The sequence below is a fragment of the Scyliorhinus canicula genome, chromosome 3, assembly GCF_902713615.1.
Source record: "Scyliorhinus canicula chromosome 3, sScyCan1.1, whole genome shotgun sequence".
Taxonomy (NCBI): Eukaryota; Metazoa; Chordata; class Chondrichthyes; order Carcharhiniformes; family Scyliorhinidae; genus Scyliorhinus; species Scyliorhinus canicula.
In genome coordinates, this window is record NC_052148.1 from 121,168,113 (window position 1) to 121,196,107 (window position 27,995).

At 45.4% G+C, this 27,995-nt stretch overlaps 1 protein-coding gene and 1 non-coding gene across 5 annotated transcripts in view; both read left to right on the plus strand.

Annotated features, from left to right (window-relative positions):
- The window catches only part of lnx1 (ligand of numb-protein X 1), a 290,347-nt gene that overhangs the window by 254,882 nt on the left and 7,470 nt on the right, over positions 1-27,995 (plus strand). For all 4 annotated transcript variants that reach the window (XM_038791172.1, XM_038791171.1, XM_038791173.1 and 1 more), the window contains one exon: positions 18,453-18,611. In XM_038791172.1, coding sequence (XP_038647100.1) covers positions 18,453-18,611 — 159 coding nt within the window. The remainder of the gene's footprint in view (positions 1-18,452; positions 18,612-27,995) is intronic.
- On the plus strand, positions 3,309-3,508 carry LOC119963986. Its single transcript, XR_005460231.1, has one exon. It is a non-coding gene; the product is annotated as a U2 spliceosomal RNA (small nuclear RNA).

Sequence of the window (27,995 nt, forward strand, 5' to 3'; positions counted from 1 at the left end):
AAATATAGTAAAGATCTAGGGGAAGACGGCTTGCCACCCTGGCCTCACTTGGCTTACATATGACTCCTGTCCTCAGAATGCACGAAGGGCAGCCAGGGATGGGCAATAAATGCTGGCCTGCTAGTGTAAGCTCCATCTTGAGAACAAATTAAGAAAAATTGTTGTTTTATAGGAGTGCAACCCTAATTTAATGGAAAATAGCAATATAACATGCTAGAAACACATTTTCGCAGTCAGAAAGCTAAAAACCAGGGCAGCACGGTAGTGCAGTGGTTAGCACTGGGACTACGGCACTGAGGACCCAGGTTCGATCCCGGCCCTGGGTCATTGTCCGTGTGGAGTTTGCATATTCTCGCCGTGTCTGCGTGGGTTTCGCCCCCACAACCCAAAGATGTGCAGATTAAGTGGATTGGCCACGCTAAATTGCCCCTTAATTGGAAAAAAAATAATTGGGTACTCTAAATTTATAAAACAAAAGCTAAAAAACAGTTAAAAAGTGTTGGGGGCAACTTCTTCAACTGAACCAAGGTTACAAATGAGCCACTTTATAGAACTAAGACATAGAGATAAAACACGTAAAAGTCAAGACTTGTATATGCTAAATGTCGCCACATAGAAACAATTAATGAGTTTAATATCCTGTTGACCTCTTTGCTGCTCACCCATCGACAAAACCCCTCAAATGGGTCTATTTGTCCAAAGTGAGGCATTCTGATGAGTAAACTTTTTCCTTTTCTTCAATTTTGATTGAAACGGATTGCCACAGATATCAAATTCATCCTCGTCGTCGCTCCATGTAGTGAGGTACTTTCAGAGACTTGGGTTTTCCCGCTGCATTGCGCCCGGCGCCGCTCTGGGCGCACCGTGTGCATCGCGGGAGAGGCCCAAATCGGGCTTTGTGCCGGGCGCAATACTGCACGTGAGTCACCCAACCCAAGGCACCCGGACATTGTCAGGGTGCCGGGTGCTGCTGGGTGTTAGGTTGGCACTGCCAGGGTGCCAAGTTGGTACTTCCAAGGATCGGGGCCTGAGGGTAGCCTGGCCCATGAGAGGGGCGGGGGGGCATGAAGGGTTTTGAGATGATGAACAGGGGGTATGAAGGGCTTCATAAAGGTTGGGTGGGTGAAGGTGAGGGTCCTGAAAGGGTGGGTCCTGAAAGGGTGGGTCCTGAAAAGTTGGGTCCTGAAAGGAGGGGGTTGGGGTGCCTGAAAAGAGGGAGGCCCTCAGTGACCCTATAGTGTGCTCACTTAGGGCGGCATGTTGCCCAGTGGTTAGCACTGGGACTGTGCCGCTGAGGGCCCGGGTTCGACACCCGGCCCTGGGTCACTGTCCGTGTGGAGTTTGCACAGTCTCCCCATGTCTGCGCGGGCTTCACCCCCACAACCCAAAGATGTGCAGTTTAGGTGGATTGGCCACGCTAAATTGCCCCTTAAATGGAAAAAAAAATAATTTGGTGATCTAAATTTAAAAAAAATATATAGTGTGCTCACTTGAAAGGGTGCCCCACACCACCCACCCATGGGCAATGTCACCCCCCCAGACACATGGACATTACCCCACACACCCCTAAATAAGGACACCTCGCTATGGGGTCCCTGGAGGTCCCCCCTCTTCAGGCCTCCCATGCTCTCTTGTAGCATCCCCTCCCTTCCAGGACCCCCACCCATCAACCCCCAACCCACCGGAGGACCCTATTTACCTGCCCTCCACACCCACATCCCTCAAATCCCCATCCATCCTCCCGGGGGAGGGCCAGGGAGTACTATCCCTGCACTATCTCTGTCCACTTAGCGGTCTCCAGTGGCCCGGGAGAGGCCCCAGGTGCTGTTCTGCCTGGTCCACGTTCCTGTGGACCAGCAGTGATCGGCACCAGGCTGCAGCCTCCCTGCGGAGGCCGGAGAATCGAGGGAGGCTGGTGTATCCTGGGTTAGTAGGCCCTACATAGGTTTAAGATCTACTTCTGCGTGTGCCATTTGGTCCCGCCCCTTTTGGGCAGAGTTCTGAATCCGAAGCCTTGCGGGACTTGGGTGAAATTTGCAAGGCCCGCAGGCTGCTGGGAAGCTCATGAGAGGGCTCTCCTGGGGTTCTCCAGCCGTATTGTGCTCTCGCTCGAGCACAGCGCAGCTAGCGAATCGCGCTCTCAGTCACTCTTTGGGTGAATCATGGTCTTCATTAATGAACAGCAAAGGATTTATTTACAAGGATCTGCAAGAGCAGCAAGCATGTCTGCAGCTAGTTCTGGAATGCCTCTTGCCTAAGAGAACTCCTCACCTCGGGTTATTACCCACTCCCAGTCCTGATTGGTCACCCAGACCAGGTGATCCTTACTCCACTGTGTTGTCCTTAAAGGGACAGTCACCACAGAGTGTTGCTGGCTAGCCTAGCATTTATTGCCCATCCCTACCCACCCTTGAGAAGGTGGTGGTGAGCTGTCGTCTGTTCTTTTTGAAGCCTAGTCACTGTTGTACTGTAGGAAATGCAGCAGCCAACTTGCACACCACAAACAGTGGCATAGCGGTATTGTCTCTGGACAAGTAATTCAGAGAGCCGAGATAATGCCCTGGAGACTCGGGTCCGAATCCCACCACAGCAGATGTTCAAAATCAAAATGATAACTACAAAACCATTGCTGTTATTATAAAACCCAATCTGGTTCATTAATGTCCTTTGGGAAGGCAATCTGCTGTCCTTACCTGGTCTAGCCTACATGTGACTCCAGATTCACAGCAATGTGGTTGGCTCTTAACTGCCCTCTGAAATGGCCGAGCAACACACTCTGTTCAAGGCCAACTAGGGATGGGCAATAAATGCTGGCCCAGCCAGCTACGCCCACGTGCCATAAATTAATTTAAAAAGAAAATGAGCAGATAATCTGTTTTTTGTGATGTTGACTGAGGGCTAAATATTGACCAGGGCACAATATTCTTCAAAATAGTACCATGGGATATTTTACATTGAGCTGAAGTTGACAATAAGTGCTCCTTCAGAGCTGTACTGGAGTATCAGCCTTGATTTTGGATCACAGCCTTGCTGTGAGACTTGAACCCAGAAGCTTGTGATTTAGAGGCAAAAGTTCTACCAGCTGAGCTGCAACTGACACAACTATTGACCCTTTATTAACGGCAGAATGCCTAACTCCAACTCACACTGTCCAATGAAAAATCTCCAAGCAGTTTGTTCATAATACAGTTGTATTATAGAATGATGCAGTACAGAAGGAGACCATTTTGAAATTCATTCATTTCTTTAGTTCCCAAAACAAGAAAAATATTTTCCCATACCGGAGAGAAATAATAATTCTGGGACTAATCGCTTCTTGGCCTTTTGGCTAAGATCAAGTGTATTATCTGCTCGGCCTTTTGGCTCAGATCTGGTATGGCTCTCTTTTGGGGACCATGAATTGGATTCAATCTGAATTGCTTTTTGGAGCAGGCAAGAAGCTGGATTAGGGGTTTGCCCCTATCCACACTCTGAGCCCTGGCTTTGTAACTCAGATAAAGTAATTTTTTTTTAAATTCTGGGACTAAGAAAGGTCAACATTGCTGACAAAATGGCAGAGCAGGCTCGAGGAGCTAAATGGCCTGTTCCTGCTCCACATTCACATGATCGTAGGAGCTGTACATTTTCAATTCTATTACAAGATTTATATATTTTTCCTATGAAACTACTCCAATTACTTTCAGTAAAAGTTTAATCATCAGATTGCCAAATGGACAAAACTCACAACTTGACCCCCACCTCAGATCGTCTTCTGCTACTATCCTCATGCATACCTGGTCATTAAAAGCTGGTTTTGCTCAGTGGGCTAGACAGCTGGTTTGTGATGCAGAACAAGGCCAGCAGCACAGGTTCAAATCCCATACCAGCTTACCCGAACAGGCACCGGAATGTGGCAACTAGGGGCTTTTCACAGTAACTTCGTACTTGTGACAATAAAAGTATATTATTATCTTTATTGCTTCTAAATAGAACTATTCCCATGCTTCCCTGGCCAGTCTTTCACATCTTGCATCCCCCCCGTAAATCTGAGCTCATCCAAAGATTTCCTGCCACACTAAATTCCATCTCCCCGAGCTCCCATCCTTGTTTTCTATTTGCTCCGTGCCATCTCCATTCCCTTTCTGTATAACTTCCTCTAGCTTTATAGCCCTCTGAGATCTCTGGCTTTTGATATTTCTGGCCTCTTGCACATTCCTGATTTACTTCACTTCACTATTAGTGGCCATGCCATTAGGTGACCAGGACCTAAGCTTTGGAAATTCCTCCTTAAGTTTCTCCCCCTCTCTATACCTCTGTTCACCTTTAAGACACTCCTTAAAATCTACCACTTTGGTGTTTGGTCCTAATATCTCCTTACGTGCCTGGGTGTTAAATTATGTTTAGTCGTTCTGTGAAGCATTTTGAAATGTTCTATTACATTCAAACCATTATATAATTGTTGTTGGGCACACTATTATACTGCATTTAGCATCTGAGGATTACATTCTCATGTCTGTCCAATTCCTGCCAGTAGTAGTTAAATTGGGAAGAAAGTTTGAATGATCCTTCTCCAAGTACAACTGTACATTGCATCCAGACATTTCTGCCAGTAAGTCAATCACGAAGCTTTCAGCTGTAGGCTCATTCATAAACCACATGAAAATGAGACAGTCGCTATTTCCCGGTAGATAAGTGTTATATCTAACAACTGGAATGCACAGCTCTGCCACTTGGCTATTTCACATCTTGAAATGAAAATTGCTTATTAAGCCCCTAGTCACCACATTCCGGCGCCTGTTCAGTGAGGCTGGTACGGGAATTGAACCGTGCTGCTGGCCTGCCTTGGTCTGCTTTCAAAGCCAGCGATTTAGCCCTGTGCTAAACAACCCAACATCTTGTCCAACATTATTGTTGTTTAGACAGTACTTTACAGCAGTTGCAAAGATTGTTGTTTGAAAAGCATGTTGAACATCTACAGTTTAAATATTAGCTCAGTTGGGATTGGTTTTGTTGACCTGATCATGTCCAATGAAGGAATGTGTGCATCATGATTAACAGCAGAAATCTTGCTCACATTTATCAGAGAATGCTAATGTGAATTAGTCGTTGAGAAAGTTTTAAGAATTGTGTCTAATCAACATTGGTTAAAAATGCGGTTTTCAAAAAGGTTTTCCTGGTCGAAAATAAAAGCAAAATACTGTGGATGCTGGAAATCCGAAATAAAAACTGGATAAACTTAGCAAGTCTGGCAGTACCTGTGGAGAGAGAAACAGAGTTAATCGGCATGATTCTTTGGCCAGTGAATAGCTGGGGAGGCCAAAAACGAGATCCGCGGCAGGCACCAAAGAGTTTGCGATATAACCGGCCGACTCCCTTAGGCGAAATCGGGATCTCGCCGTAGAGTGCTGTGAAACTAATTATCACCACTTAAGCCCCATTTCCACAATTAACAAGAGCCAACCCTTATCCAACAGCCTCATTCAGCAGCCTCCCCAGCAAGTGCTCACGCTGGCACCAATTAGTAATTCTTTTGAAAAATGGCTTCTGTCGGGATCTGAGGAGGTGAGTAGCCGTCTTTTCTCACAGGCAAAGAGCACGGAGGTGCTGGGATTGCCACCCCAGTGCTCAGTGGGGGGAGGGGTGGGCCATCATGGAGGGGGGGGGGGGTTGCGCTGGGGAGATGGGCAAAGGCTCCGGGGGTCATCCCGCATTGCAGAAGTGACAGAGGCATCATAACAGTTTTGTGAATGGTTGTGCTGTACAAACCCCATTCCCGATGGTGCCGCCACCCCCATCCCCCCTCCCCGCCTGCTAACTACCTTCCCACCCGTGGGAATTAAATATACCCGTGGTACTCTTCCGGTGCCCACAGTGATCTTCGATGTGCTTGGCCCTCCTAGCTCTACCACTATGTCTTGGTGTTTCTCCAAGATGCATACCTAATTACCTCGTCCGTGGACTTTGATGCCTCTGGCCTGCGTCCTCTGGGGCCTGAGGGCCTCAGCTCACTTATTGGCGGCACATGCACAACCGTGCCGCCTGTCCCATGTGCTGACGCAACCTAATCAGAGGGGTCGAACTCAGGGGAGCTGGTGGCCATCGTCGCCACTCCATGGGACGGGTCCGGCTTGGCACGAGAACTTCCTCCTCCTCCTCAGTGCCCATAGGGCCTTGGAGTTCACCTCGGGATGGATCTGGCTCTGCCAGCCCTGGTCCGCACCATTGTGTCGATGCCCTCAGCGATGCTCCTCAGTGACTGGGCTATGCTCCGCTCTGCCTCTGCAGCTATGCCGCGACCACAGTTGCATCCTTGGAGCTGTCCTCCGGGGTGTTCTCCTCCTAGTCAGGAGATGGTGCTGCCCGGGATGGCCGGCTTCGTTGGCTGGAGGACCTGCAGGAGAATGGACATGTGGTCAGTGGGAGGGATGGGTCAGTCAGTAAGGCAATAACAACTCATGTTTGACAGGTTCTCCGGGTGGAGCCCAGTGATTCCTCACCTCTGCGGCATCTGCCAGCCTCCTTCTGCACTGTAAATTCTATGAAATCTATGAAATAATTTCCTTTGTAAGCCATGGTTTGGCCACAGTTCTACTCTTGCGCCAAATAGGAATAAACAACTTTTGGAGTTCACCAAGGGAACAGGCCACCAATTTGTTCCTTGAATGCCCACCATTGCCTTTCCGCTGTCCTTCTTTTCAGTAATGTTTCCCAATCTGTCATTGCCAGCTCATGTCTCAGACCATCATAGTTACCTTTTTTGAGATTCAGGACCTTGGCCTCAGAATCAACTACATCACCATTCACCTTGATAAAGAATTCTACCATATTATGGTCACTCATTCCCAAGGGTTCTCTCACAACTAGATTGCCAACTGATCCTTTCTCATTGTACAATACCCAGTCCAAGATGGCCTGTTCCTTTGTGGTTCATCAACATACTGGTCCAGAAAACCATCCTGTATACACTCCAGGCATTCCTCCTCTATTGTACCGTGACTAATTTTTTTTTTTAATAAACAATTTTATTGAGGTAGTTTTTGGCTTTATAAACAGTTACAGACATCATCAGAAAGGAAGCAAAAAAGGCAAAAATGTGCAAACATCCACGTACTTTCAATACTTCCATCGTAACATATTGCACAAGCCGTACCGTGACTAATTTGAGTCACCCAATCTAAATGTAGTTTAAAGTCACCCATAATCACAGATGTTCCTTTGTCACATCCATCTCTGATTTCCTGTCTAATGCTATTCCCAACATTCCCACTGCAGTTTGGTGGTCTGTCTACCACCCTTACAAATGTTTTTTGCCCCTTGATAATTTGTAACTCCACCCAGACAGATTCCACATCATCTGTACTAATATCTCTCCTCAATATTTTATCAATATCTTCTTTAATCAACAATGCAACTCCACTACCTTTTTCTTTCCCTCTAAAGTTTCCTAAAACTGAATAGTCCCCAATGTTTAGTTACCATCCTTGGTCACCTTGGAGCCATGTCTCCGTAATCCCAACTATATCATATCCCTTGACATCTAGCTGCTCAACTAATTCATCCATTTTATTTCGAAAGCTCTGCCCGTTCAGGTACGAAACCTTAAGGCTTGTCCTTTTAACGTACCCTGTCCCTTCCCTATTATTTTTTAGAGTGTTATTATCTGATACAACCCCTTGATTTCTTGGCCGATCAATTTTCTTATTCTCCTTTCTGTCTTTTTTTCTTGTTCTTGATTCCCCCTGCTCTGAATCGGTACAAAGGTTCCCACCCCCCTGTCATATTAGTTTAAACCCTCCCCAGCCACTGTAGCAATTAACCCCCAAGGACATCAGGCATTGTGTGGGCAACACACACATGGCCCAACTAATGCCCACTTAATAGCCTGATCCTGCCACTACTCAGATTTAGCAGACAGTGAAAAAGTCTCTGCCTAATGTACAACCCGACAGATTTAGCTGCTGGACAGTGAAAGGCTGTTGGGGAAGGGTGTTTCCTTCAGGGCCTCCAGCGGAAATTGGAGGCCCTTTCCCACAGCTTTCACTTCACAAGTCCACCCCAACCCATTGCCTTGTAAAACATGCTCCCCCGCCCCCTTTGCTGGATCCTTCTAGCCCATTTTGATGCTCAATGCATCTCTGACAACTCTTTAACTGTTGATATGTCTAAAGGCCACCTTTGAACACCCTTTTATTTTAGCCACATTCAAATAAAATGTAACACCAATCCATTTTGGTATAATTTTTCTCTTTATCCAGTATTGAAATTAAAGTTACTACGCAATGGAGATCCTATCCAAATGCTCATATTGTGAGGAGTAGTTGATGTTTTGGCAAAAACAACACAATGTTGTGACTAGTTTTCACTGGAAATGTGTTTGAGGTTTCTGACTGACTTTTAGTGGAAAGTATAATTTTGCATCATGGCTCCAGAACTCTGGAACTATGTTTAGCCTAGCTTGTGACTTTATTTAAGTAAAAGATTTAAAGAATAAGCTATTACCAGCAATATTCTAAAGAGCTAAATGAGATGGCTTGAGCCCATTAAATAGATATAAAAGCAGACCACACAAGGAGTAAAAGACCTGCGGCTGGATTTTGCCCTCCAGTACTGGACAAACCTGCGTTGTGTGGTCAAAAATGGAGATGGAGCAGATTCAATTTTCCCACCAAATCCCTGGTAGCCACCATTTTGATAGCACAGGAAATGTGGCAGGTGGCAGCCCAACCTGCATTAAATTGACATTGGGTTCAGTTTTAAATATCTGCCTCAATTTTGAAATTTCCTGAGTTTGAGATCTTCAGCCAGGTGAGTGTGTTCCTGGAGGTTATATGAAATGCAGCAGATTAATCTGTTTGTGAAACTTGGGAAAATCCTGTTGTGCTCTGGGAGCTTTTTGATACATTTCAAATTCAAATGTCATAGACACTATATGATAACTGGTTTGATTTTAATGCAGTTATTGCTCATAGGACTCTGTCCTTAATAGGTAAGTGACCATTAAATTTACAGTAAAATGTAAGTGTTCAGATGCATTAAAATACTTTTTCCAGTGTTCGCCTGCATTTAACATTCTTGAAAATTAGATATCAGCATGTCAGCTGGATCCTGCGCTTTCAATTTTACATTGATCTAAGGTACAACCATCTGTTGAGTCTTTGAAATAACTTTGATTGAAGGTTAATCGCTTGTGACTTCTGTTCAGGGAACTTCCTAGTCATTGCATTGAGTTCTGTAGGGTTTGTTTATACAGTTGTGCTTTGGAATTTCATAATGAATGTCTGACTGAGTTCCAAGCCCCACTAATTGATTTCTCTCAGCAGGGGTTGTTTAAACATCAACGAAGGGGACTGTGAGTTTTGTTTGATTGACAGATTAATGAGCATTTAAGGTTTTTTTCAAGTTGCAATTGACTAGTTACATGCTTGATTAACAGTTGAGCACATGAACTCTGTCCATAATGGATGGTGGGTGAGTGGGTATGGAAGATGCATGAGGGGATGTGGGAGATCTGAGGAGCCCTGGAGGGTGCAAGGCGGGGGTGGGGTACAGAGGGGGTAAGGTGTTTGGTGGGGTATGAGGGTTAGTGGACTTAGTAGTCATCCACAGAATTGGGTTGATTTGCCAATGAATGGAGGCAGGCCTTCTAATCTGGCAGTTTTGACAGCAGCCTGCTTCCATTCCCACCGTGGGCCTGCTTTACAGAGGCAGTAGCTCGAAAATACAGCCGGGGAGGGGGGGGGGGGGGGGGGGGGGGGGATACGAGGATTACAACATTGGGAAATGGCCTGACTCATATTTGGACCAGAGGAAGTACTTAGCATTTTAAAAGTGTACGTTTGGGGTCAAGCAGTGCAAGGACTGGAATAGCAGCATTTCTGTGGCTCTGGTGCTACTCATCCTTTAATCCTCTCATTTATCGTGCTTACACGGCCCACACTCACCTAATCCAGGAGTGAATACTGCATATTATGTCCCTGGAAGATTTTTGGCTAAACGTTGGTGACAAAATGCTGAGGAATCTTAATAAAACCATCGACAAAAGAGAGCAGTCAGAACATAAGAACATAAGAATTAGGAGCAGGAGTAGGCCATCTGGCCCTTCGAGCCTGCTCCGCCATTCAATGAGATCATGGCTGATCTTTTGTGGACTCAGCTCCACTTTCCGGCCTGAACACCATAACCCTTAATCCCTTTATTCTTCAAAAAACTATCTATCTCTAACTTAAAAACATTTAATGAAGGAGCCTCAACTGTTTCACTGGGCAAGGAATTCCATAGATTCACAACCCTTTGGGTGAAGAAGTTCCTCCTAAACTCAGTCCTAAATCTACTTCCCCTTATTTTGAGGCTATGCCCCCTAGTTCTGCTTTCACCCGCCAGTGGAAACAACCTGCTCGCATCTATCCTATCTATACCCTTCATAATTTTATATGTTTCTATAAGATCCCCCCTCATCCTTCTAAATTCCAATGAGCACAGTCCCAGTCTACTCAACCTCTCCTCGTAATCCAGCCCCTTCAGTTCTGGGATTAACCTAGTGAATCTCCTCTGCACACCCTCCAGCGCCAATATGTCCTCTCTCAGGTAAGGAGACCAAAACTGAACACAATACTCCAGGTGTGGCCTCACTAACACCTTATACAATTGCAGCTTAACCTCCCTAGTCTTAAACTCCATCCCTCTACAATGAAGGACAAAATTCCATTTGCTTTCTTAATCACCTGTTGCACCTGTAAACCAACTTTTTGCAACTCATGCACTCGCACACCCAGGTCTCTGCACAGCAGCATGTTCTAATATTTTATCATTTAAATAATAATCCCTTTTGCTGGTATTCCTTCCAAAATGGATAACCTCACATTTGTCAACAGACACTAGCCCATTCACTTAGCCTATCCAAACCCCCCTGCAGACTTCGGGTATCCTCTGCACTTTTTGCTTTACCACTCATCTTTGTGTCGTCTGCAAACTTGGACACATTGCACTTGGTCCCCAACTCCAAATCATCTATGTAAATTGTGAAAAATTGTGGGCCCAACACGGATCCCTGAGGGACACCACTAGCGGCTGATTGCCAATCAGAGAAACACCCATTAATCCCCACTCTTTGCTTTCCATTAATTAACCAATCCTCTATCCATGCTACTTTACCCTTAATGCCATGCATCTTTATCTTATGCAGCAACCTTTTGTGTGGCACCTTGTCAAAGGCTTTCTGGAAATCCAGATATACCACATCCATTGGCTCCCCATTATCTACCACACTGGTAATGTCCTCAAAAAATTCTACTAAATTAGTTAGGCACGACCTGCCCTTTATGAACCCATGCTGCGTCTGCCCAATGGGACAATTTCCATCCAGATGCCTCGCTATTTCTTCCTTGGTGATTGATTCCAGCATCTTCCCTACTACCGAAGTTAAGCTCACTGGCCTATAATTACCCACTTTCTGCCTACCTCCTTTTAAAACAGTGGTGTCACGTTTGCTAATTTCCAATCCGCCGGGACCACCCCAGAGTCTAGTGAATTTTGATAAACTATCATCACTGGTGCATTTGCAATTTCCCTAGCCATCTCTTTGAGCACTCTGGGATGCATTCCATCAGGGCCAGGAGACCTGTCTACCTTTAGCCCAATTAGCTTGTCCATCACTACCTCCTTAGTGATAACAATCCTCTCAAGGTCCTCACCTGTCATAGCCTCATTTCTATCAGTCACTGGCATGCTATTTGTGTCTTCCACTGTGAAGACCGACCCAAAAAACCTGTTCAGTTCCTCAGCCATTTCCTCATCTCCCCTTATTAAATCTCCCTTCTCATCCTCTTAAGGACCAATATTTACCTTAGCCACTCTTTTTTGTTTTATATATTTGTAGAAACTTTTACTATCTGTTTTTATATTCTGAGCAAGTTTACTCTCATAACCTATCTTACTCTCCTTTATAGCTTTTTTAGTAGTTTTCTGTTGCCCCCCAAAGATTTCCCAGTCCTCTAGTCTCCCACTAATCTTTGACACTTTGTATGCTTTATCCTTCAATTTGATACTCTCCCTCATTTCCTTAGATATCCACGGTCGATTTTCCCTCTTTCTACCGTCCTTCCTTTTTGTTGGTATAAACGTTTGCTGAGCACTGCGAAAAATCGCTTGGAAGGTTCTCCACTGTTCCTCAACTGTTTCACCATAACGTCTTTGCTCCCAGTCTTCCTTAGCTAGCTCTTCTCTCATCCCATTGTAATCTCCTTTGTATAAGCACAAAACACTGGTGGTTGATTTTACCTTCTCACCCTCCATCTGTATTTTAAATTCCACCATATTGTGATCGCTCCTTCCGAGCAGATCCCTAACTATGAGATCATTAATCAATCCTGTCTCATTACACAGGACAAGTTCTAGGACCACTTGTTCCCCCGTAGGTTCCATTACATACTGTTCTAGGAAACTATTGCGGATACATTCTATAAACGCCTCCTCAAGGCTGCCTTGACCGACCTGGTTAAACCAATCGACATGTAGATGAAAATCCCCCATGATAATTGCTTTACCATTTCTACGCGCATTAGTTATTTCTTTGTTTATTGCCTGCCCCACCATAATGTTACTATTTGGTGGCCTATAGACTACTCCTATCAGTGACTTTTTCACCTTACTATTCCTGATTTCTACCCAAATAGATTCAGCCTTATCCTCCATAGCACCGATGTCATCCCTTACTATTGCCCGGATGTCATCCTTAAATAACAGAGCTACACCACCTCCCTTACCATCCACTCTGTCTTCCGAATAGTTTGATACCCTCGGATATTTAACTCCCAGTCTTGACCATCCTTTAACCATGTTTCAGTAATGGCCACTAAATCATAGTCATTCACGATGATTTGCGCCATCAACTCATTTACCTTATTCCGAATACTACGAGATTCAGGTAAAGTCCACTTATGTTGGCTTTTATACCTCTGTTTTGAATATTAACACCTCGATCAGTAACCTCTCCTAAGTTATATTTCCTCTTAACATTTCTCCTAATTTTCCTTGTCGTTGAACCCATATCTTCATGTAACAACCTGCCACATCGCTTACCATTTACGTTTTTACTCCCCGTTTTATTCCTTTTAGTATTACTGGGCCTATTCACTGAGCACCCCTTAGTCACTGTACCTTGTACTGTCGCCCTTTTTGATTTTTGACTATGGCTTCTCTGCCTTACACTTTCCCCCTTACTGCCTTTTGTTTCTGTCCCTGTTTTACTACCTTCCGACTTCCTGCATTGGTTCCCATCCCCCTGCCACATTAGTTTAAACCCTCCCCAACAGCTCTGGTAAACACCCCCCTTAGGACATCGGTTTCAGTCCTGCCCAGGTGCAGACTGTCCGGTTTGTATTTGTCCCACCTCCCTCAGATCCGGTTCCAATGCCCCAGTAATTTGAATCCCTCCCTCTTGCACCATCTCTCGAGCCACGCATTCATCCTATCTATCCTGACATTCCTACACTGACTAGCACGTGGCACAGGTAACAATCCTGAGATCACTACCTTTTGAGGTTGTACTTTTAGTTTAACTCCTAACTCCCTGAAATGAGCTTGTAGGACCTTGTCCCTTTTTTTTACCTATATCTTTGGTGCCTATGTACACCATGACAGCTGGCTGTTCACCCTACCCCCCCCCCCCCCCCCCCCCCCAGAATGTCCTGCAGCTGCACCGAGACTCCTTGACCCTTGCACCAGGGAGGCAACATACCATCCTGGAGTCTCGATTGCATTCGCCGAACCGCCTGTCTATTCCCCTTACGATTGAGTCCCGTATCACTATAGCCCTGCCATTCTTCTTCCTGCCCTGCTGCACAGCAGAGCCAGCCATGGTGCCATGAACCTGGCTGCTGCTGCCTTCCCCTGGTGAGCCATCTCCCTCAACAGTATCCAGAGCGGTATATCTGTTTTGCAGGGAGATGACCGCAGGGGACACCTGCACTGCCTTCCTACCCTTGCTCTGTCTTTTGGGCACCCATTTTCTATCTACCTCAGTAACTTTCACCTGTGGTGTGACCAACTCGCTAAACCTGCTATTCACGATGTCCTCAGCATCGCGGATGCTCCAAAGTGAGTCCATCCGCAGCTCCAGAGCCATCAAGCGGTCTAACAGGAGCTGCAACTGGACACACTTCTTGCACGTGAAGGAGCCAGGAACAGTGGACGTGTCCCCGAGCTCCCACATCGCACACGAGGAGCATGGCATGGGTTTGGGTTCTCCTGCCATGTCTTAAACCTTTGGTTAACTTATACAACTACAATTCCAAAAAAAAACAAAGAAAAAATAAATATACCAATGAAAAGAAAAAGAAAAAAGAAAAACTACTTACCAGTCACTTACCAGGGATGAAAAAGCACCTCCACCCCCCCCCCCCCCCCCCCCCCCCCCCCCAAGCTTTGAATTCCCACCTAGCTTTCAAATTCCCAAACTCACTCTGGCTGTGTCTTCTCTGGCTCACTGGGAGAAGCAACCGAGGTGGAGCTGACTTCGCAACATGGCGACTTGATCCTTCAACGGGCTCCCGATCCGGCACTCTCGAAGGTGTTTCTCATGCCTTCTAGTGACTTCTAATATTATTAAAATCACTGACAATAAGCTCAGCTTGTTGGCACAGAATATTAATGTTCATGAGATTGAACTGCAGAATACTAGTAAGAGGCTCAATGAAACTGAGGAGAGAACCCTGACTACGTGGTATGTCAGAAATCCTGGATGATCTGGAGAGCCAAGGCCGAAGGGAAAATGTCCAGGTCGTTGGTTTGCCAGACTGAGTGGGGACTGAGCTCTCTATTAAATTCTTTTGAGAGCTGGGGCAGCACTGCTGTCTCATGGCTTCGTTACTGCCCCACTTCACTGTCCATGTGGAGTTTGCACATTCTCCCCATGTCTGCATGGGTCTCACCCCCACAATCCAAAAAGATGTGCAGGCTAGTTAGCCACATTAAATTGCCCCTTAATTGGATACTCTAAATTTATTTAACAAAAAATCTTTGACTGGTGCTGCCATGTTTTCTTAAACTGGACATGAAAGCTGGATGTATTATGTTGAAAAAAACACATCGTATCCTGTCTTTGAGGCTTAGAGGCAGTCAGTATTCCCAGCCTGTAATTATTCCATTTCGGAACTTCGAAGATTGCCAATGAATTTTGGGCATGGTGGGGCATTGCTCCATCAGGGGGCGAAGGTCTCTTTCTTCCAAGATTTCTCAGCAGCGCGCAAAAGAAGCTCAGAGGCTTTGATGAAACTAGAAAGCAACTCGAGGCTGTTGGAGTGAATTTTCCCTGCTATACAAGTCTATGACAACTCGGTAAAGACATTCGACAACCCAGCTACCACCATGGCTTTTGTGAAATCTGTGGAAGGCAATAATCTAGAGTAACAATCTGTAAACTCTGGACCCTACCCCTTCTCATTATAATTCCTGCCTGTTTATATGTTGGTATTTATCATGTTAACAGGGATGTGTTGAAAATTGAGCACTGCAATGAATCTTTTATTCTTAAGAATATCAGGAACGTTCATTTGTTTTGAATGGAAAACATCCCTCAGCATGCTCCTTCTAGTTACGAGGTGTGGTGATTTGGTACCAGGGCTACGTGGTTTTCATCTTTTCTTCTTCTCATCCACACATTATTATGGTTTCCTTACCATAATCATGATAAACACAAGTAACAACACTGCCAGGAGGTGGGCAAGAGGTTGAAATCGTAATGCGGGAAGGGCATTCGGTACTCATTCTCATTCTGGCATATCTCATCTCCTTTTTGAGGGGAATGGCACCTGGTGTAATGAGTGAAAGGTTGTCGGGACTGTCTTACTGCCGCTCCCATACAGTGAGATGTACCCCTCTTAAAACTAATTATGTTGCACATTTTTCGGGAGTTTTTCGTTTTGGGGTTAGAATTCTAACTGGTTCCTGCAAATGTACAGGCAGGTCTCATAACTGAGAAAAAAAGTTGTAATGTGTCTCTGGTGCCTCAGGCCGAACTGGGATTGGGGGAGGTGTGTTTTGATGCACGCCTGAATGGGGAAAAATGTTATCATGCATTTTCATTGGCTGATTGAGCAATGGAGATAACTGCTTTGAAAATTTGCTCTTGGAATGTGCGTCGTCCTATTTTGTAAAAAAAAGTTTACTAAAAATGTTCATAAAAACCTAAATCATACAAAAGAACCAACCAGTTACACAACAAAGACAAAACACGATGGACAAGAAAACGCACCTATTAATTTAATCCCAAAAAACCAAACTGAACCCCTTGACAACTGACGGTGACTAGCTCGTTTAAAAAGGAATTTAATGGCTGCCATCTTAGGTAGAGCCCTTCTACCGACCCCCAAATGGTGCACTTGATGTCTCCAAATCTAAGAATGACTTGAGGCTGAGGCACTGGGCGGAATAGAGGACCTCCACCCAGGCAGAACTCTTCTCCTGGATGTTAATGAGGCAAAGGTGAAGACATCCGTCTTCACCCCCATCTGGAGCACCGGTGAGTCCAACACCCCAAAAATGGCCACTAGCGGACATGGCTCCAAATCAACATTGGGAATCTCTGACATGGCGTTGAAGAAAGTGGTGGAATGGACACTGGGAGGGGGAACAATGTGTGTTTTATTTCCATCTTTGTTAGATCTGCGCCGTCTTTAATACAGGCAGCTGCCTGATTTGTCACGGTCAGTGATGTCACTGTCACTGACATGCAGTGAGTGCTCCCTCTTCACTTGTGGCCTCAGTAAACACAGCCAACGAATAATTAGTTAGCTGGTTTCAGACATTGATAAATATAACAATCTATTTTCAGCAGGCTTTCTACCTGTGAACAAAAAGGCACATATCTCGGGCGCGATTCTCCGCTGCCCACGACGGGTCGGAGAATAGCGGGAGGGTCTTCCCGACAATTGTCACGCCCTCCTGCTATTCTCCCCCCCCCCCCCACCCCCCCCACGGCCGCCCCATGGCACAAATCGCTGCTCGCCGTTTTTTACGGCGAACAGCGATTCTCCCCAGGCCGATGGGCCGTGTTCCCAGGCCTTTATGGCCGTTTTCATGAACGCGATCACACCTGCTCTCACTGTTCGTGAAAACGACCGCAAATTGCCCGTCCCGGACAACCATGGCACCGATTGGCACGGCCGTGGTGGGCCTGCAATCGGTGGGCACCGATCGCGGGCAGCGGATCCGATCCCCGCGCACTATTTGTTCTTCCGCCGCCCCGCAGGATCAGTCCGCGGGGCGGCTGAGGAGCATGACGGCCCACGCATGCGCGGGTTTGACGCGTCTGCGTGATGACGTCATCCGCGCATGCGCGGGTTGGAGCCGTCCAACCCGCGCATGCGCGGCTGACATCATCAGCCGGCGTGACGCTTGGCGCGCGGACTTAGCGACGGTCGCTAAGCCCGCGATGCCGTGCTTCACGGGGCCCCGCTGCTAGCCCCGCCCGGGGGAGAGAATCGGGTCCCGGGAGGGGGTGCGGAGGCTGCTGTGAAACACGGCCAGTTTCACGGCAGCCTTTACGACTCGCCGCATTTGCGGAGAATCGCGCCCCTCAAGTGAGGTCCAAAAAAGGCTGCAAAGTCAATGATGTTTTAAAACACGAGGCTGTGAAGGGCAAACTTTACCCAGGCTCCAAAAGCGAATGCAGATCAGTTAAGAGTATTTTAGACCTTCCAGATAATCTGCTGATTTGCAGATGGCACGTGTGTTAATAATTTGTATTATTATGCAAGGAGACACTGTATTGAACTAAGTGAGTCTGTTATGGTTGCTCTGTATGTTCATTTTCTGCATTTTAAAACAGCTCTAATGATTTATATTGACTATTTACTTGGTCCTTTCAAAAAGGTAGAAGCACATGTGCAAGACATGTATAGCCACTTCTGATCACAAGAGAATACTACTGCTACAGCATTAGATTAAATCACCATATAGTTAGATATGGGCACATCCCAAATGATGGAGCTCTTGTGGTACAATAGGCAGCTTTGCTGTCTCTGAGCCAGAAGTTCTGGCTTCAAGTGGAGTGATGCCCCTCAAGGTATAAGCCTCTGATGACAGGCCAGCGACCTTTTCCAGCAAAAACTTAGCTGTGGGAACAGACAAAAGTCTACCCTGTGCACCACTAAGTGCGGGAAGAGAAACAACATCCCAAATGCAAGATGTTCAGATTCCTTGCAGGAACAATTAGCACCATTGTACTCGAGGGAATGTCTAAGGCAAAACCTCAGAACATGTAGGAAAGAAATTGTAACAAACATAATTGTTCAAAATTACTTTAAATAGAAAAACTTGTAAATTGTTACCTGTTTACAGTGCAAGTTATTAGAATGTTGAAATTGTTAATGGACCCAACTGGTTTGCACAAAGGAACTACTTTATAGGCCACTTGTAAAACTAAACTAATGAGCAAGGAATGATGTTACATTTACTTTCATTTTGTCCATTTCTAGATACCTTTATTGGTGCAAAGACATTGGGTTGAGGAGAAATACATCTGGGAGTCTGGGATTCAGCATCGTGGGTGGATATGAGGAAAACTATGGCAGTCAACCATTCTTCGTAAAGTCCATTGTTGATGGATTGCCAGCTTACAATGATGGAAGACTAAGGTATCAGACAGGTGTTATTTCTTGTTATTCAGTTAATAATAATAATCTTTATTAGTGTCACAAGTAAATTTTAACGGCTTACATAAACAGTGCAATGAAGTTACTGTGAAAATCCCCTAGTCGCCACACTCTGGCACCTGTTCGGGTACACTGAGGGAGAATTCTGAATGTCCAATTCACCTAACAAGCACATCTTTCGGGACTTGTGGGAGGAAACTGGAGCACCCGGAGGAAAGCCACGCAAACAAGGGAAGAACGTGCAAACTCTGCAAAGACAGTGGCCCAAGTCGGGAATCGAATCCGGGTCCCTGGAGCAACAGTGCTAACCAATGTGCTGCCGAAGGAGATTATATATGGGAATCACAGGTGCCTCTGGCCTTGACGTCCCTCACCCCAACAGCATTGAATCCATCAATCAAATGTAGTATTATGTACACAATATAGCGAAACAACATTAAGAGTTAAGTGTACAAGACATCTGAATGACCCATAGCTTCCTGGCTCCCCAGTGTCGGATTTGGGAGTGGGGTTGGGAGTACTGCGGTGGGGAATCCATCTCTGAAGTTCTCAGCTAATGGTTTACCTCAAAATTGTCCAGAAGGGCTAACTCCTTCGGGACAATTACTCTGTGCTGGGAACCATCCGACTGACCGACAGATGGTTCTGCCAGTGTTACACTAATAGTTGCTCTGAAAGAGTTAGAAGAAATAAAATAATTAACTTCTGCGTAACTATTATAAATATCCGAGACGAGCTCCTCACAAGGCACCCCCCCCCCCCCCCCCCCCACCTTTGAACTGACCCAATTCACCCTCCAACCCCTGACCTGAGCCGGCCCCCACCAACCTGCCCCACCCCCTCTCCCAACCTGCCCCCACCCTCACTGGACTGGCACCCAACTCTCCCTCACAAGTCCGACCGACTTCTTCCTTCCTTCCTCCCTCCCTATCTCTTCCCCCCCCGTCCCGTCCCCGTCCCCCCTCCCCCTCCCCCACCCCTCCACTCACTTGCCTTCTCCCTGGTCTGTTATTTTCAATGGGGCCTTTAACCTCACCTGCTTTACGGCAGTTAGTGCTGTTGGAAAAGGGGCATGTCCTCCTTCATTACAATTCTTCTGGATTTCGACACTGGAGCCCAGGGCCTACTGTGCTGCTTGATTCTCAATCGGCCTGAGCCAGGACGAGACAGGCACTTAGAATTTTAGTACAGGTAAATCAGTACGGGGTAGAAATCCGCTAATTGCCACTCTGAAGATATTATGGCCCATTAAACGTGCCCCTTTTGCAGTATAAATGCATCAAACCTTGTTAAACTATCTAGTACACTTGAATATTTGTTTCCTATTTAAAAAGATAGTTACAAATAACTCCAGCTATGTTTCTCTGTCTGGGGAGGATTGATACGCTATTCTGGCGAGAGAGAAAACGATGAGGTTATGAAGAATTAAAATGCCAAATTTTTAAATACCCAATGTGAAAATTGCATCAGAATTTATACTTATCACACTGTTGAATTGGTGTCTTTAAAGAGGGGCTTTCACCACACCTATTCTTAATTTGAATGAAGATACAGATCACATTTATGGTTACGATTTAAAAATCCACATGTACCTTTGGTAGAAATGTATTTTTACTGGTGTCCATAAGAATGAATAAATATATAGTGCTTACCTCATCCTTAGCACAAGCGCTTATGCATATATCTAATTATTACTTTAGTTCATCTACTGATGTTATGTAGACACATGTGACAGCAGTTTACACACAGGAATGTTTGGCAAACAAATGAATATATGAATACATTTTTTGTTTGGATGGGATAAATATTGGTCACTTACTCTTAGTTCAAGAATGTCAAGGAATCTTTTAGATTCTTGAGACAGTTTTGAAGCACTGAGTAAAGGCATTCTGGCAATCGTGCACTGACTGTACACAATGTTTGGCCTGGATTACAGGCTCATGTCTGCAGTGGGGATTGAATTTTAAACCTTTTGATTCAAAGGTGAGTACCACTAATTAAGCCAAGTTAACACATCATTAAATATGGAAATTTAGATTGCCAAAACGGATGCTAGATTATTGCCTTATATTTCCTATAATGATCTACAGAACAACAAGCTGTTGATATTTTAGAATAGTTTTATCCCAGAAACACAGAATGTAGAACTATTGAAGCCAACATCAATCACGTCTCCTGCAGGACATCCACTGAAATAGCACCTTTAGCTTTGAATGTTTTGTTAAATTTTCCCTGATGACACTAATGCCCTACAACCATTGTTCCTTTCACCATCCTCATTTTTCAAACCAAAATGCCATTCTGCTCTATTATTATATTGGACGTTCTGCTCTTTAATTTGGACCCTAACTCCCTAACTGTTCTTTCAGAACATCTTTGCTTGTTCTGCCGCGTTTGTAAGCTGCTGAAGAGAGAACGCCAAGGCTGAAGAAATACAGAACAATGGGTTATGGGGCCCTGGATAGAATTACTTAAACTTGGCAAACATGCACTAAAGCTTTTAAACATTTTATGCTATACTATAAGTTAATTTTACAAATTGTGTCAAAGGTGCAGTTGCATATAGCCATTTATGATTTCCTCATTGTAGGTACGGCTTTATTAATTGCTACCATGGTTTTTCAATAAATAAATAAAATGGTATGCTGAATGGGTTTGGTTGCCTACTGCTTCTGGATAAACAATACCTTTTAACACTGTGGCAGATATTTAACATTAATATTAAATCAATGAATAGCTTTTAAAGTTTCAAAACTTGGCTTCCCCAGTAATTTATTTTCATTTGGATGGATCAGATATTTGAGAGAAATCGTATGATTAAGAGTTACGGTGAATATTCTATGGAGTTATTATAGATAGAGAGCAATGGAGTATAAAGTCGAGATTAGGAGAGGTCCCAGCAGTTTGGAAAATCGCAAATGTGACACCTCTATTCAAGAAAGGAAGTAAACAGAAATCAGGAAGTAATAGGTAGGGGCAGCACGGTGGTGCAGTGGTTAGCACTGCAGCCTTACGGCACCGAGGTCCCAGGTTTGATCCCAGCTCTGGATCACTGTCCGTGTGGAGTTTGCACATTCTCCCCGTGTTTGCGTGGGTTTCACCCCCACAACCCAAAAATGTGCAGGGTAATTGCCATTTGGCTTCAAGCCTGCTCATTCAGTACGATTATGGCTGCTCTGATTACAACCTCCCCCCCACCCACCCCCATAACCTTTCACCCTCTTATCAAAAAAAACATTATAAAATCAGGCACCTCGACATGGTTCTGTGAAAGGGAAATTGTGCTTCACTAATTTATTTACGTTTTTGAGAAGGTAACAAGCAAGGTGGATAAAGTGAACCTGATTTCTGAAAGGCCTTTGATAAGGTGTCACATCAAAGGATACTACACCAAATGAGAGTTCATGATACAGGAGGTAACATATTAACATAGAAGATTAGTTAGCTAACATGTTGCAGAGAATAGGGATAAATGAGTCATTTTCGGGTTGGCAGCTATAACCAGTGGAGTGCTACATGGATCATTGCTGGGGCCTCAACTATTTACAATCTATACAAATGACTTGGATGAAGGGACTGAATGTGGTAGCTAAATTTGTTGATGACACAAAGATAATTTGGAAAGAAAGTCAAGAGGACATAAGAGGGTCAATAAAGGGTTTTAGTTAGGTTAAGTGAGTAAGCAATAATTTGGCAGATGGAATATAATGTGGGAAAACATGAACTCGTCCACGTTGACAGGAAGAATAGAAAAGTGTATAATTTGAATGGAGAGACTACAGAACTCAGTTCAGAGGGATCTAGGTGTCCTGGGACAAGAATCAGAGAAAGTTAGTAAACAGGTACGGCAAGATTAGCAATGGTAATGGAATCTTGGTGCTAATTGCAAGGGGAACTGAGTGTTAAAGTAGGGAAGTATTGTTACAACTGTACAAGACCTTAGTGAGACTGCATCTAGAAACATAGAAGTTACAGTGCAGAAGGAGGCCATTCGGTCCATCGAGTCTGCACTTTCGCTTGGAAAGAGAGAGTATAGTGTCCAGTTATAGTCTTCTTACTTAAGGAAATAATTGCAATAGAAGCAGCTCATTGAAGGTTTACCTGATGGATTCCTGGGATGAAGAGATTAGTTTGCAATGAAGATTTGAACAGGTTGGGCTGACACAAGAATCCAAGAGCAGGGATGTACTGCTGAGGCTGTATAAGGCTCTGGCCAGACCCCATTTGGAATATTGAGAGTTTTGGGTCCCTTATCCAAGGAAGATGTGCTGGCCCTGGAGGGGATTCAAAGGTTATTCACAAAAATGACCCCGGGAATGAAGAAGGAGCCTCCGTATGAGGAGTGATTGAGGACTCTGGGTCTGTACTCGATAAAGTTTAGAAGGATGAGAAACTTACAGAATACTGGGAGGCGTAAATAGAATGGACGTGGAGCTGTTTCCAATAGTAGGAGAGACTAGAAACCGAGGGCACAGTCTCAGACTCGAGGGACAATCCTTTAAAACTGAGTGAGGGGGAATTTCTTCAGAGGGTGGTGAATCTGTGGAACTCATTGCCATAGCAGGCTGTGGAGGGCAAGTCAGAGTGTCTTTAAGGCAGAGATTATTGACTAATAGGGGATCAGGGGTTATGGGGAGGAGAATGGGGATGAGAAGCGTATCAGCCATGATGGAATGACAGAGCAGACTCTATGGGCCGAATGGCCTAATTCTGCTCCTAAATCTTATGGTCTTATAGCCACTGGTAAGAATAAGAGGTACCTTCTTGAAATATAGAAGATTCTGGGGACTTGACAGAGTGGATGCTGAGGGGCGCAATCTTTCCAAAAGGGAACAAAGTGGGTGCGTTTAGCCGTGTGCTTCACAGCATTCAGGGGAGGCAGTGGCATAGTGGTATTGTCACTGGACTAATAATCCAGATACCCAAGTTCAAATCCCGCCATAGCAGATGGTGAAAAATGAATTCAATAAAAATCTAGGATTAAAAGTCTAATGGTGACCATGAAACCATTGTTGATTGTCCTAAAAACCCATCTGGTTCACTATGTCCTTTAGGGAAGGAAATCTGCCATCCTAACTCGGTCTGGCCTACATGTGACTCCAGATCCACAGCAATGTGGTTGACTCTTAAATGTTTTCAGGGATGGGCAATAAATGCTGTCCCAGCCAGCGACGCCCACATCCCATAAACAAATTTTTAAAAAACATACAGCGACGGGAAACAGATGGCTATTCAACGTGACTCTTTGAAAAAGGGGCCTAAACGGGGAATGCACGGCCAAGGCTGCGTGCAGCCCCATTTTTGTTTACAATGGGGAGCTCCACTCGCCGGAACTCCCCATTGTAGTGAGATCGGGATGCCATTTTTAAATGCTGCTCCAATCTCCGAGGCCCACAAAAATCCCTGCCCTCTCCCCAGCCCAAACGCAACATGGGAGGGCCCTCCAGCCCCCTCATGAACCCAACACCCATGGTGAGCAACCCTGACCTGATCATATGTGTGCAAAAATGCCAGCTTGGCAGTGCCACCTGGGCACCTTGGCATTGCCCATTTGGCTATTCAAAGCAAGTCGCATTGAATAGCCATCTCAGCACTGCCGGGGTACCCAGGTGGCAGCAATGCCAGGGCACCACTCTGCCCAAAGGGCATGCGACTAGGGGCCTCTGATCCTCTTAGAGACCCCGAGTGCCGTTCTGCCTGGTCTCCATTTGTAGGGACTAGTACCCACCGGCACTCACCCAAGGCGAAGGGATTGAATCCCAAAGCCTCAGGTACCTTGGGAATCTACACATTAGAGTAAGGCTCATTGCCTCACTCCAATATGCAGATTGGCCAAAAACCGATCCTGTCCATTGTGGGCGGGATTCCTCTTGCAACGTCTCGCGAGATTGCATTGTATCTCGCGAAGCATTGTGAGCCAGGTAGATCCCAGGAGCGGGGTCTCCCGGCTTTCACCGGCCACGCTCTGCCGTGGCGAGCTGCTTTTCCCTTATTGTGGGATTTAGAACTCAAGGCCATCATTTAAAAATTAGGAGTCTCCAATTTTTTGAGATGAAGAGAAATATTTTATGAGTCATTAGTTTGTTGAATTCTCTTCCCCATAAAGCAGTGGAGGCTGGGTCATTGAATATATTCAAGATCGACAAGGATTTCAATTGTTAGGGAGGACAGGCAGGAAAGTGGAGTTAGGGAGGACAGGCAGGAAAGTGGAGTTAGGGAGGACAGGCAGGAAAGTGGAGTTAGGGAGGACAGGCAGGAAAGTGGAGTTAAGGCCACAATCGGAGCGAATGGCATTACAGGCTCAAGGGGCTAGCTAAACTTCCTACTCCTGTTCCTATTTCTTGCATTCTAGCTCTGTTTTCTGCACAGATCTAGTGTAGTGTGGTTTTATTTATTTTAGATGAGGAAAATAAATATTACAGAGGATACACAATGAAAAAACAAAGGTGTAAATGTTACTTGATAGTTGGATAATGGTGAATTCTATTTGGTAAAACAATGAATGAATACCTCTCACATATGCAGGACATTCCAAAAGTATTTCACAGCCAATTTATTAGATTTGAAGTTATGTTTGTCTACATAACAATTGTGAGTCAATTTACACACCGTAAGATCCCACAAATAGCAATGAGATAGATGATCAGATAATGGGCGGGATTCTCCCCTACCCAGCGGGCCGGGGGGTCCCGGCGGGATGGAGTGGCGTGAACCACTCCGGCGTAATCCTCCGCACCTGTCGGGGCCAAGCCCTCACCTTTAGTGGCCAAGCCCTCACCTTTAGGGGCTAGGCCCACACCGGAGTGGTTTGCGCCCCGCCAGCCGGCATGGAAGGCCTTTGGCACCACGCCAGCCGGGACCAAAGGGACTCCACCGGCCGGCGGAAGTCCACGCATGTGCGGGAGCGTCAGCGTCTGCTGACGTCATCCCCGCGCATGCGCAGGGGGATCACCTCCGCGTCGGCCATCGCGGAAGCTGACATGACCGACGCGGAGGGGAAGGAGTGCTCCCACGGCACAGGCCCACCCACGAATCGGTGGGCCCCGATCGCGGGCCAGGCCACCGTGGGGGCACCCCTCGGGGCCAGATCGCCCCGCGGCCCCCAGGACCTCGGAGCCCGCCCGCGCCGCCTGGTCCCGCCGATAAGGGAGGTGGTTTAATTCACGCCGGCGTGACCGGCATTACATCAGCGGGAATTCGGCCCATCATGGGCCGGAGAATCGCCGGGGGGGGGGGGGGCGACCGGTGCAGCGCGATTCCTGCCTCTGCTGAATCTCCAGTGCCAGAGAATTCGGTGGTCAGCGGGGGCGGGATTCCGGCCCCCCCCCCCCCCCCCCCCCCCGCCGATTCTCCGACCCGGCGGGGGGTCGGAAAATCCCACCCAATGTGTTTGGTCATTCTGGGAGAGGGTTGAATATTGGTAATGACACTAGGAGAAATAATTTTCTCTTCCAGTAGTGCCATGGTTTTTTATGTCCATCTTAATAAATAGACACAGCCTTGGTTTAACATCTTAGGTTAAAAGATAATACCTGAGACAAATTGCACAGTGCTGAAGTGTCAACCCAGATTACCTGCTGTAATTGAGTGGGACTGGAACCCTTGTTTTCTGGAGTTAATTAGAACTTTGGATGCGGGAACTTCAAAACAAGCAAAATGTAGACTATTTAATTAATCCTACAACAGAATGCAGCAAAAATAATTCCATATTGTAAATAAAAGTACAACCTTATATTTGAATAAATTACTCTGGTCATTCATTTTACAAAACTATAATGTTACTTGTGATTTCACCCCATGCTGATCAACTAGTTTGCAAAAATTTTTATGGAAAAGTTTGTTAGGTCCAGATTCATCTATCTATTAAGTGCGCCTCAATTAGATTTTCTTCTAATTTATTTCACAATGGCCACTTGGAAGGAAAAGTTCCATCTAATTTACCGTTTAACTCAATTTTAAACTCTACGATTATATGCATTTTGTTGCAGTAAACCTAAAGTCATAAAGCAAATCCTTTTCACAAACTTAAACTCGGGGCATAACCCTGAAACATCTGGGACACTTGCCTTTAATGGAAGAAAGTGTTAAAATTGTATTTAAAAATTAGTTACTTAATCTAACCCAAGGAATCCCAGTTTAAACTCATAACTATGCTTACCAGCACTTAGCACATTTCACTAATTCTGAAAAGGTGCTCTTGTCAGCAGTTGCAGAGCCTGATAATAGTAATTTAATCATTATTTATACTCCCAATTTAGCAACATTCCAACTCTGCACAAATGTTGCTTAACATCTATGATGGGCAGCACGGTAGCATGGTGGTTAGCATAAATGCTTCACAGCTCCAGGGTCCCAGGTTCGATTCCCGGCTGGGTCACTGTCTGTGTGGAGTCTGCACGTCCTCCCCGTGTGTGCGTGGGTTTCCTCCGGGTGCTCCGGTTTCCTCCCACAGTCCAAAGATGTGCGGGTTAGGTGGATTGGCCAGGCTAAATTGCCCGTAGTGACCTAAAAAAAGTAAGGTTAAAGGGGGGGTTGTTAGGTTACAGGTATAGGGTGGATACGTGGGTTTGAGTAGGGTGATCATTGCTCGGCACAACATCGAGGGCCGAAGGGCCTGCTCTGTGCTGTACTGTTCTATGTTCTATGTTCTATCATGGACACTTATGTTGAGCCGAAGCACTCTGAACAATTACTGTAGAAATCCTGAATTGTAAGTACGGAGTAGCATGTAGATTCATAGACAGAATCTCAACACTGCTTTGTTACCTCCGCCACTGAAGGTGGACAGAGGGAATGATTTTGTCCCTGTTTGTTAGTCTGTTAATAATATATCTAAAAATCTAATGGACAGATTTCAATAAAATTTGGTACATCAGATAGGGTACAGCCCAAGGAAGAACAATTAATATTTGATAAAGGTGTAAATTTGGACCCTGGAACTTTTTAAAGGTTATGTTAACATTGAAATATAGGGCAAATTGACTTTTTCTTTTAAAAAGGATGATGTGGATTGTTTTAGAATGTTGTGATAGTCTCAAGCAGCTGAGGTGGAATTTGTCACAGCAGTCAAAAAGTGAGCAGAGTTTTCAGAGCAAGCTGTTGGACTTGGAATGACACACAGCCTCTTCAGTGCACAGAAAAGTCTTAATATGATTTATTTTCTTAGCGTTGTAGTTTCAGAGCATCAACAAAGCAGGGAAAAGCCACCAGGAAGAATTATGCAATTGTATAACAAGTTAAGTGTTGTGGAGCTATGTGCTCCATTTAGTGCTTTCTTCACTTGTTTACTTATGGCGGAAGAACCTAATCTGATAACGTCTAGAACAAGAGGTCACAGATATAGATTGAGAGGCAGTAGATTTAAAA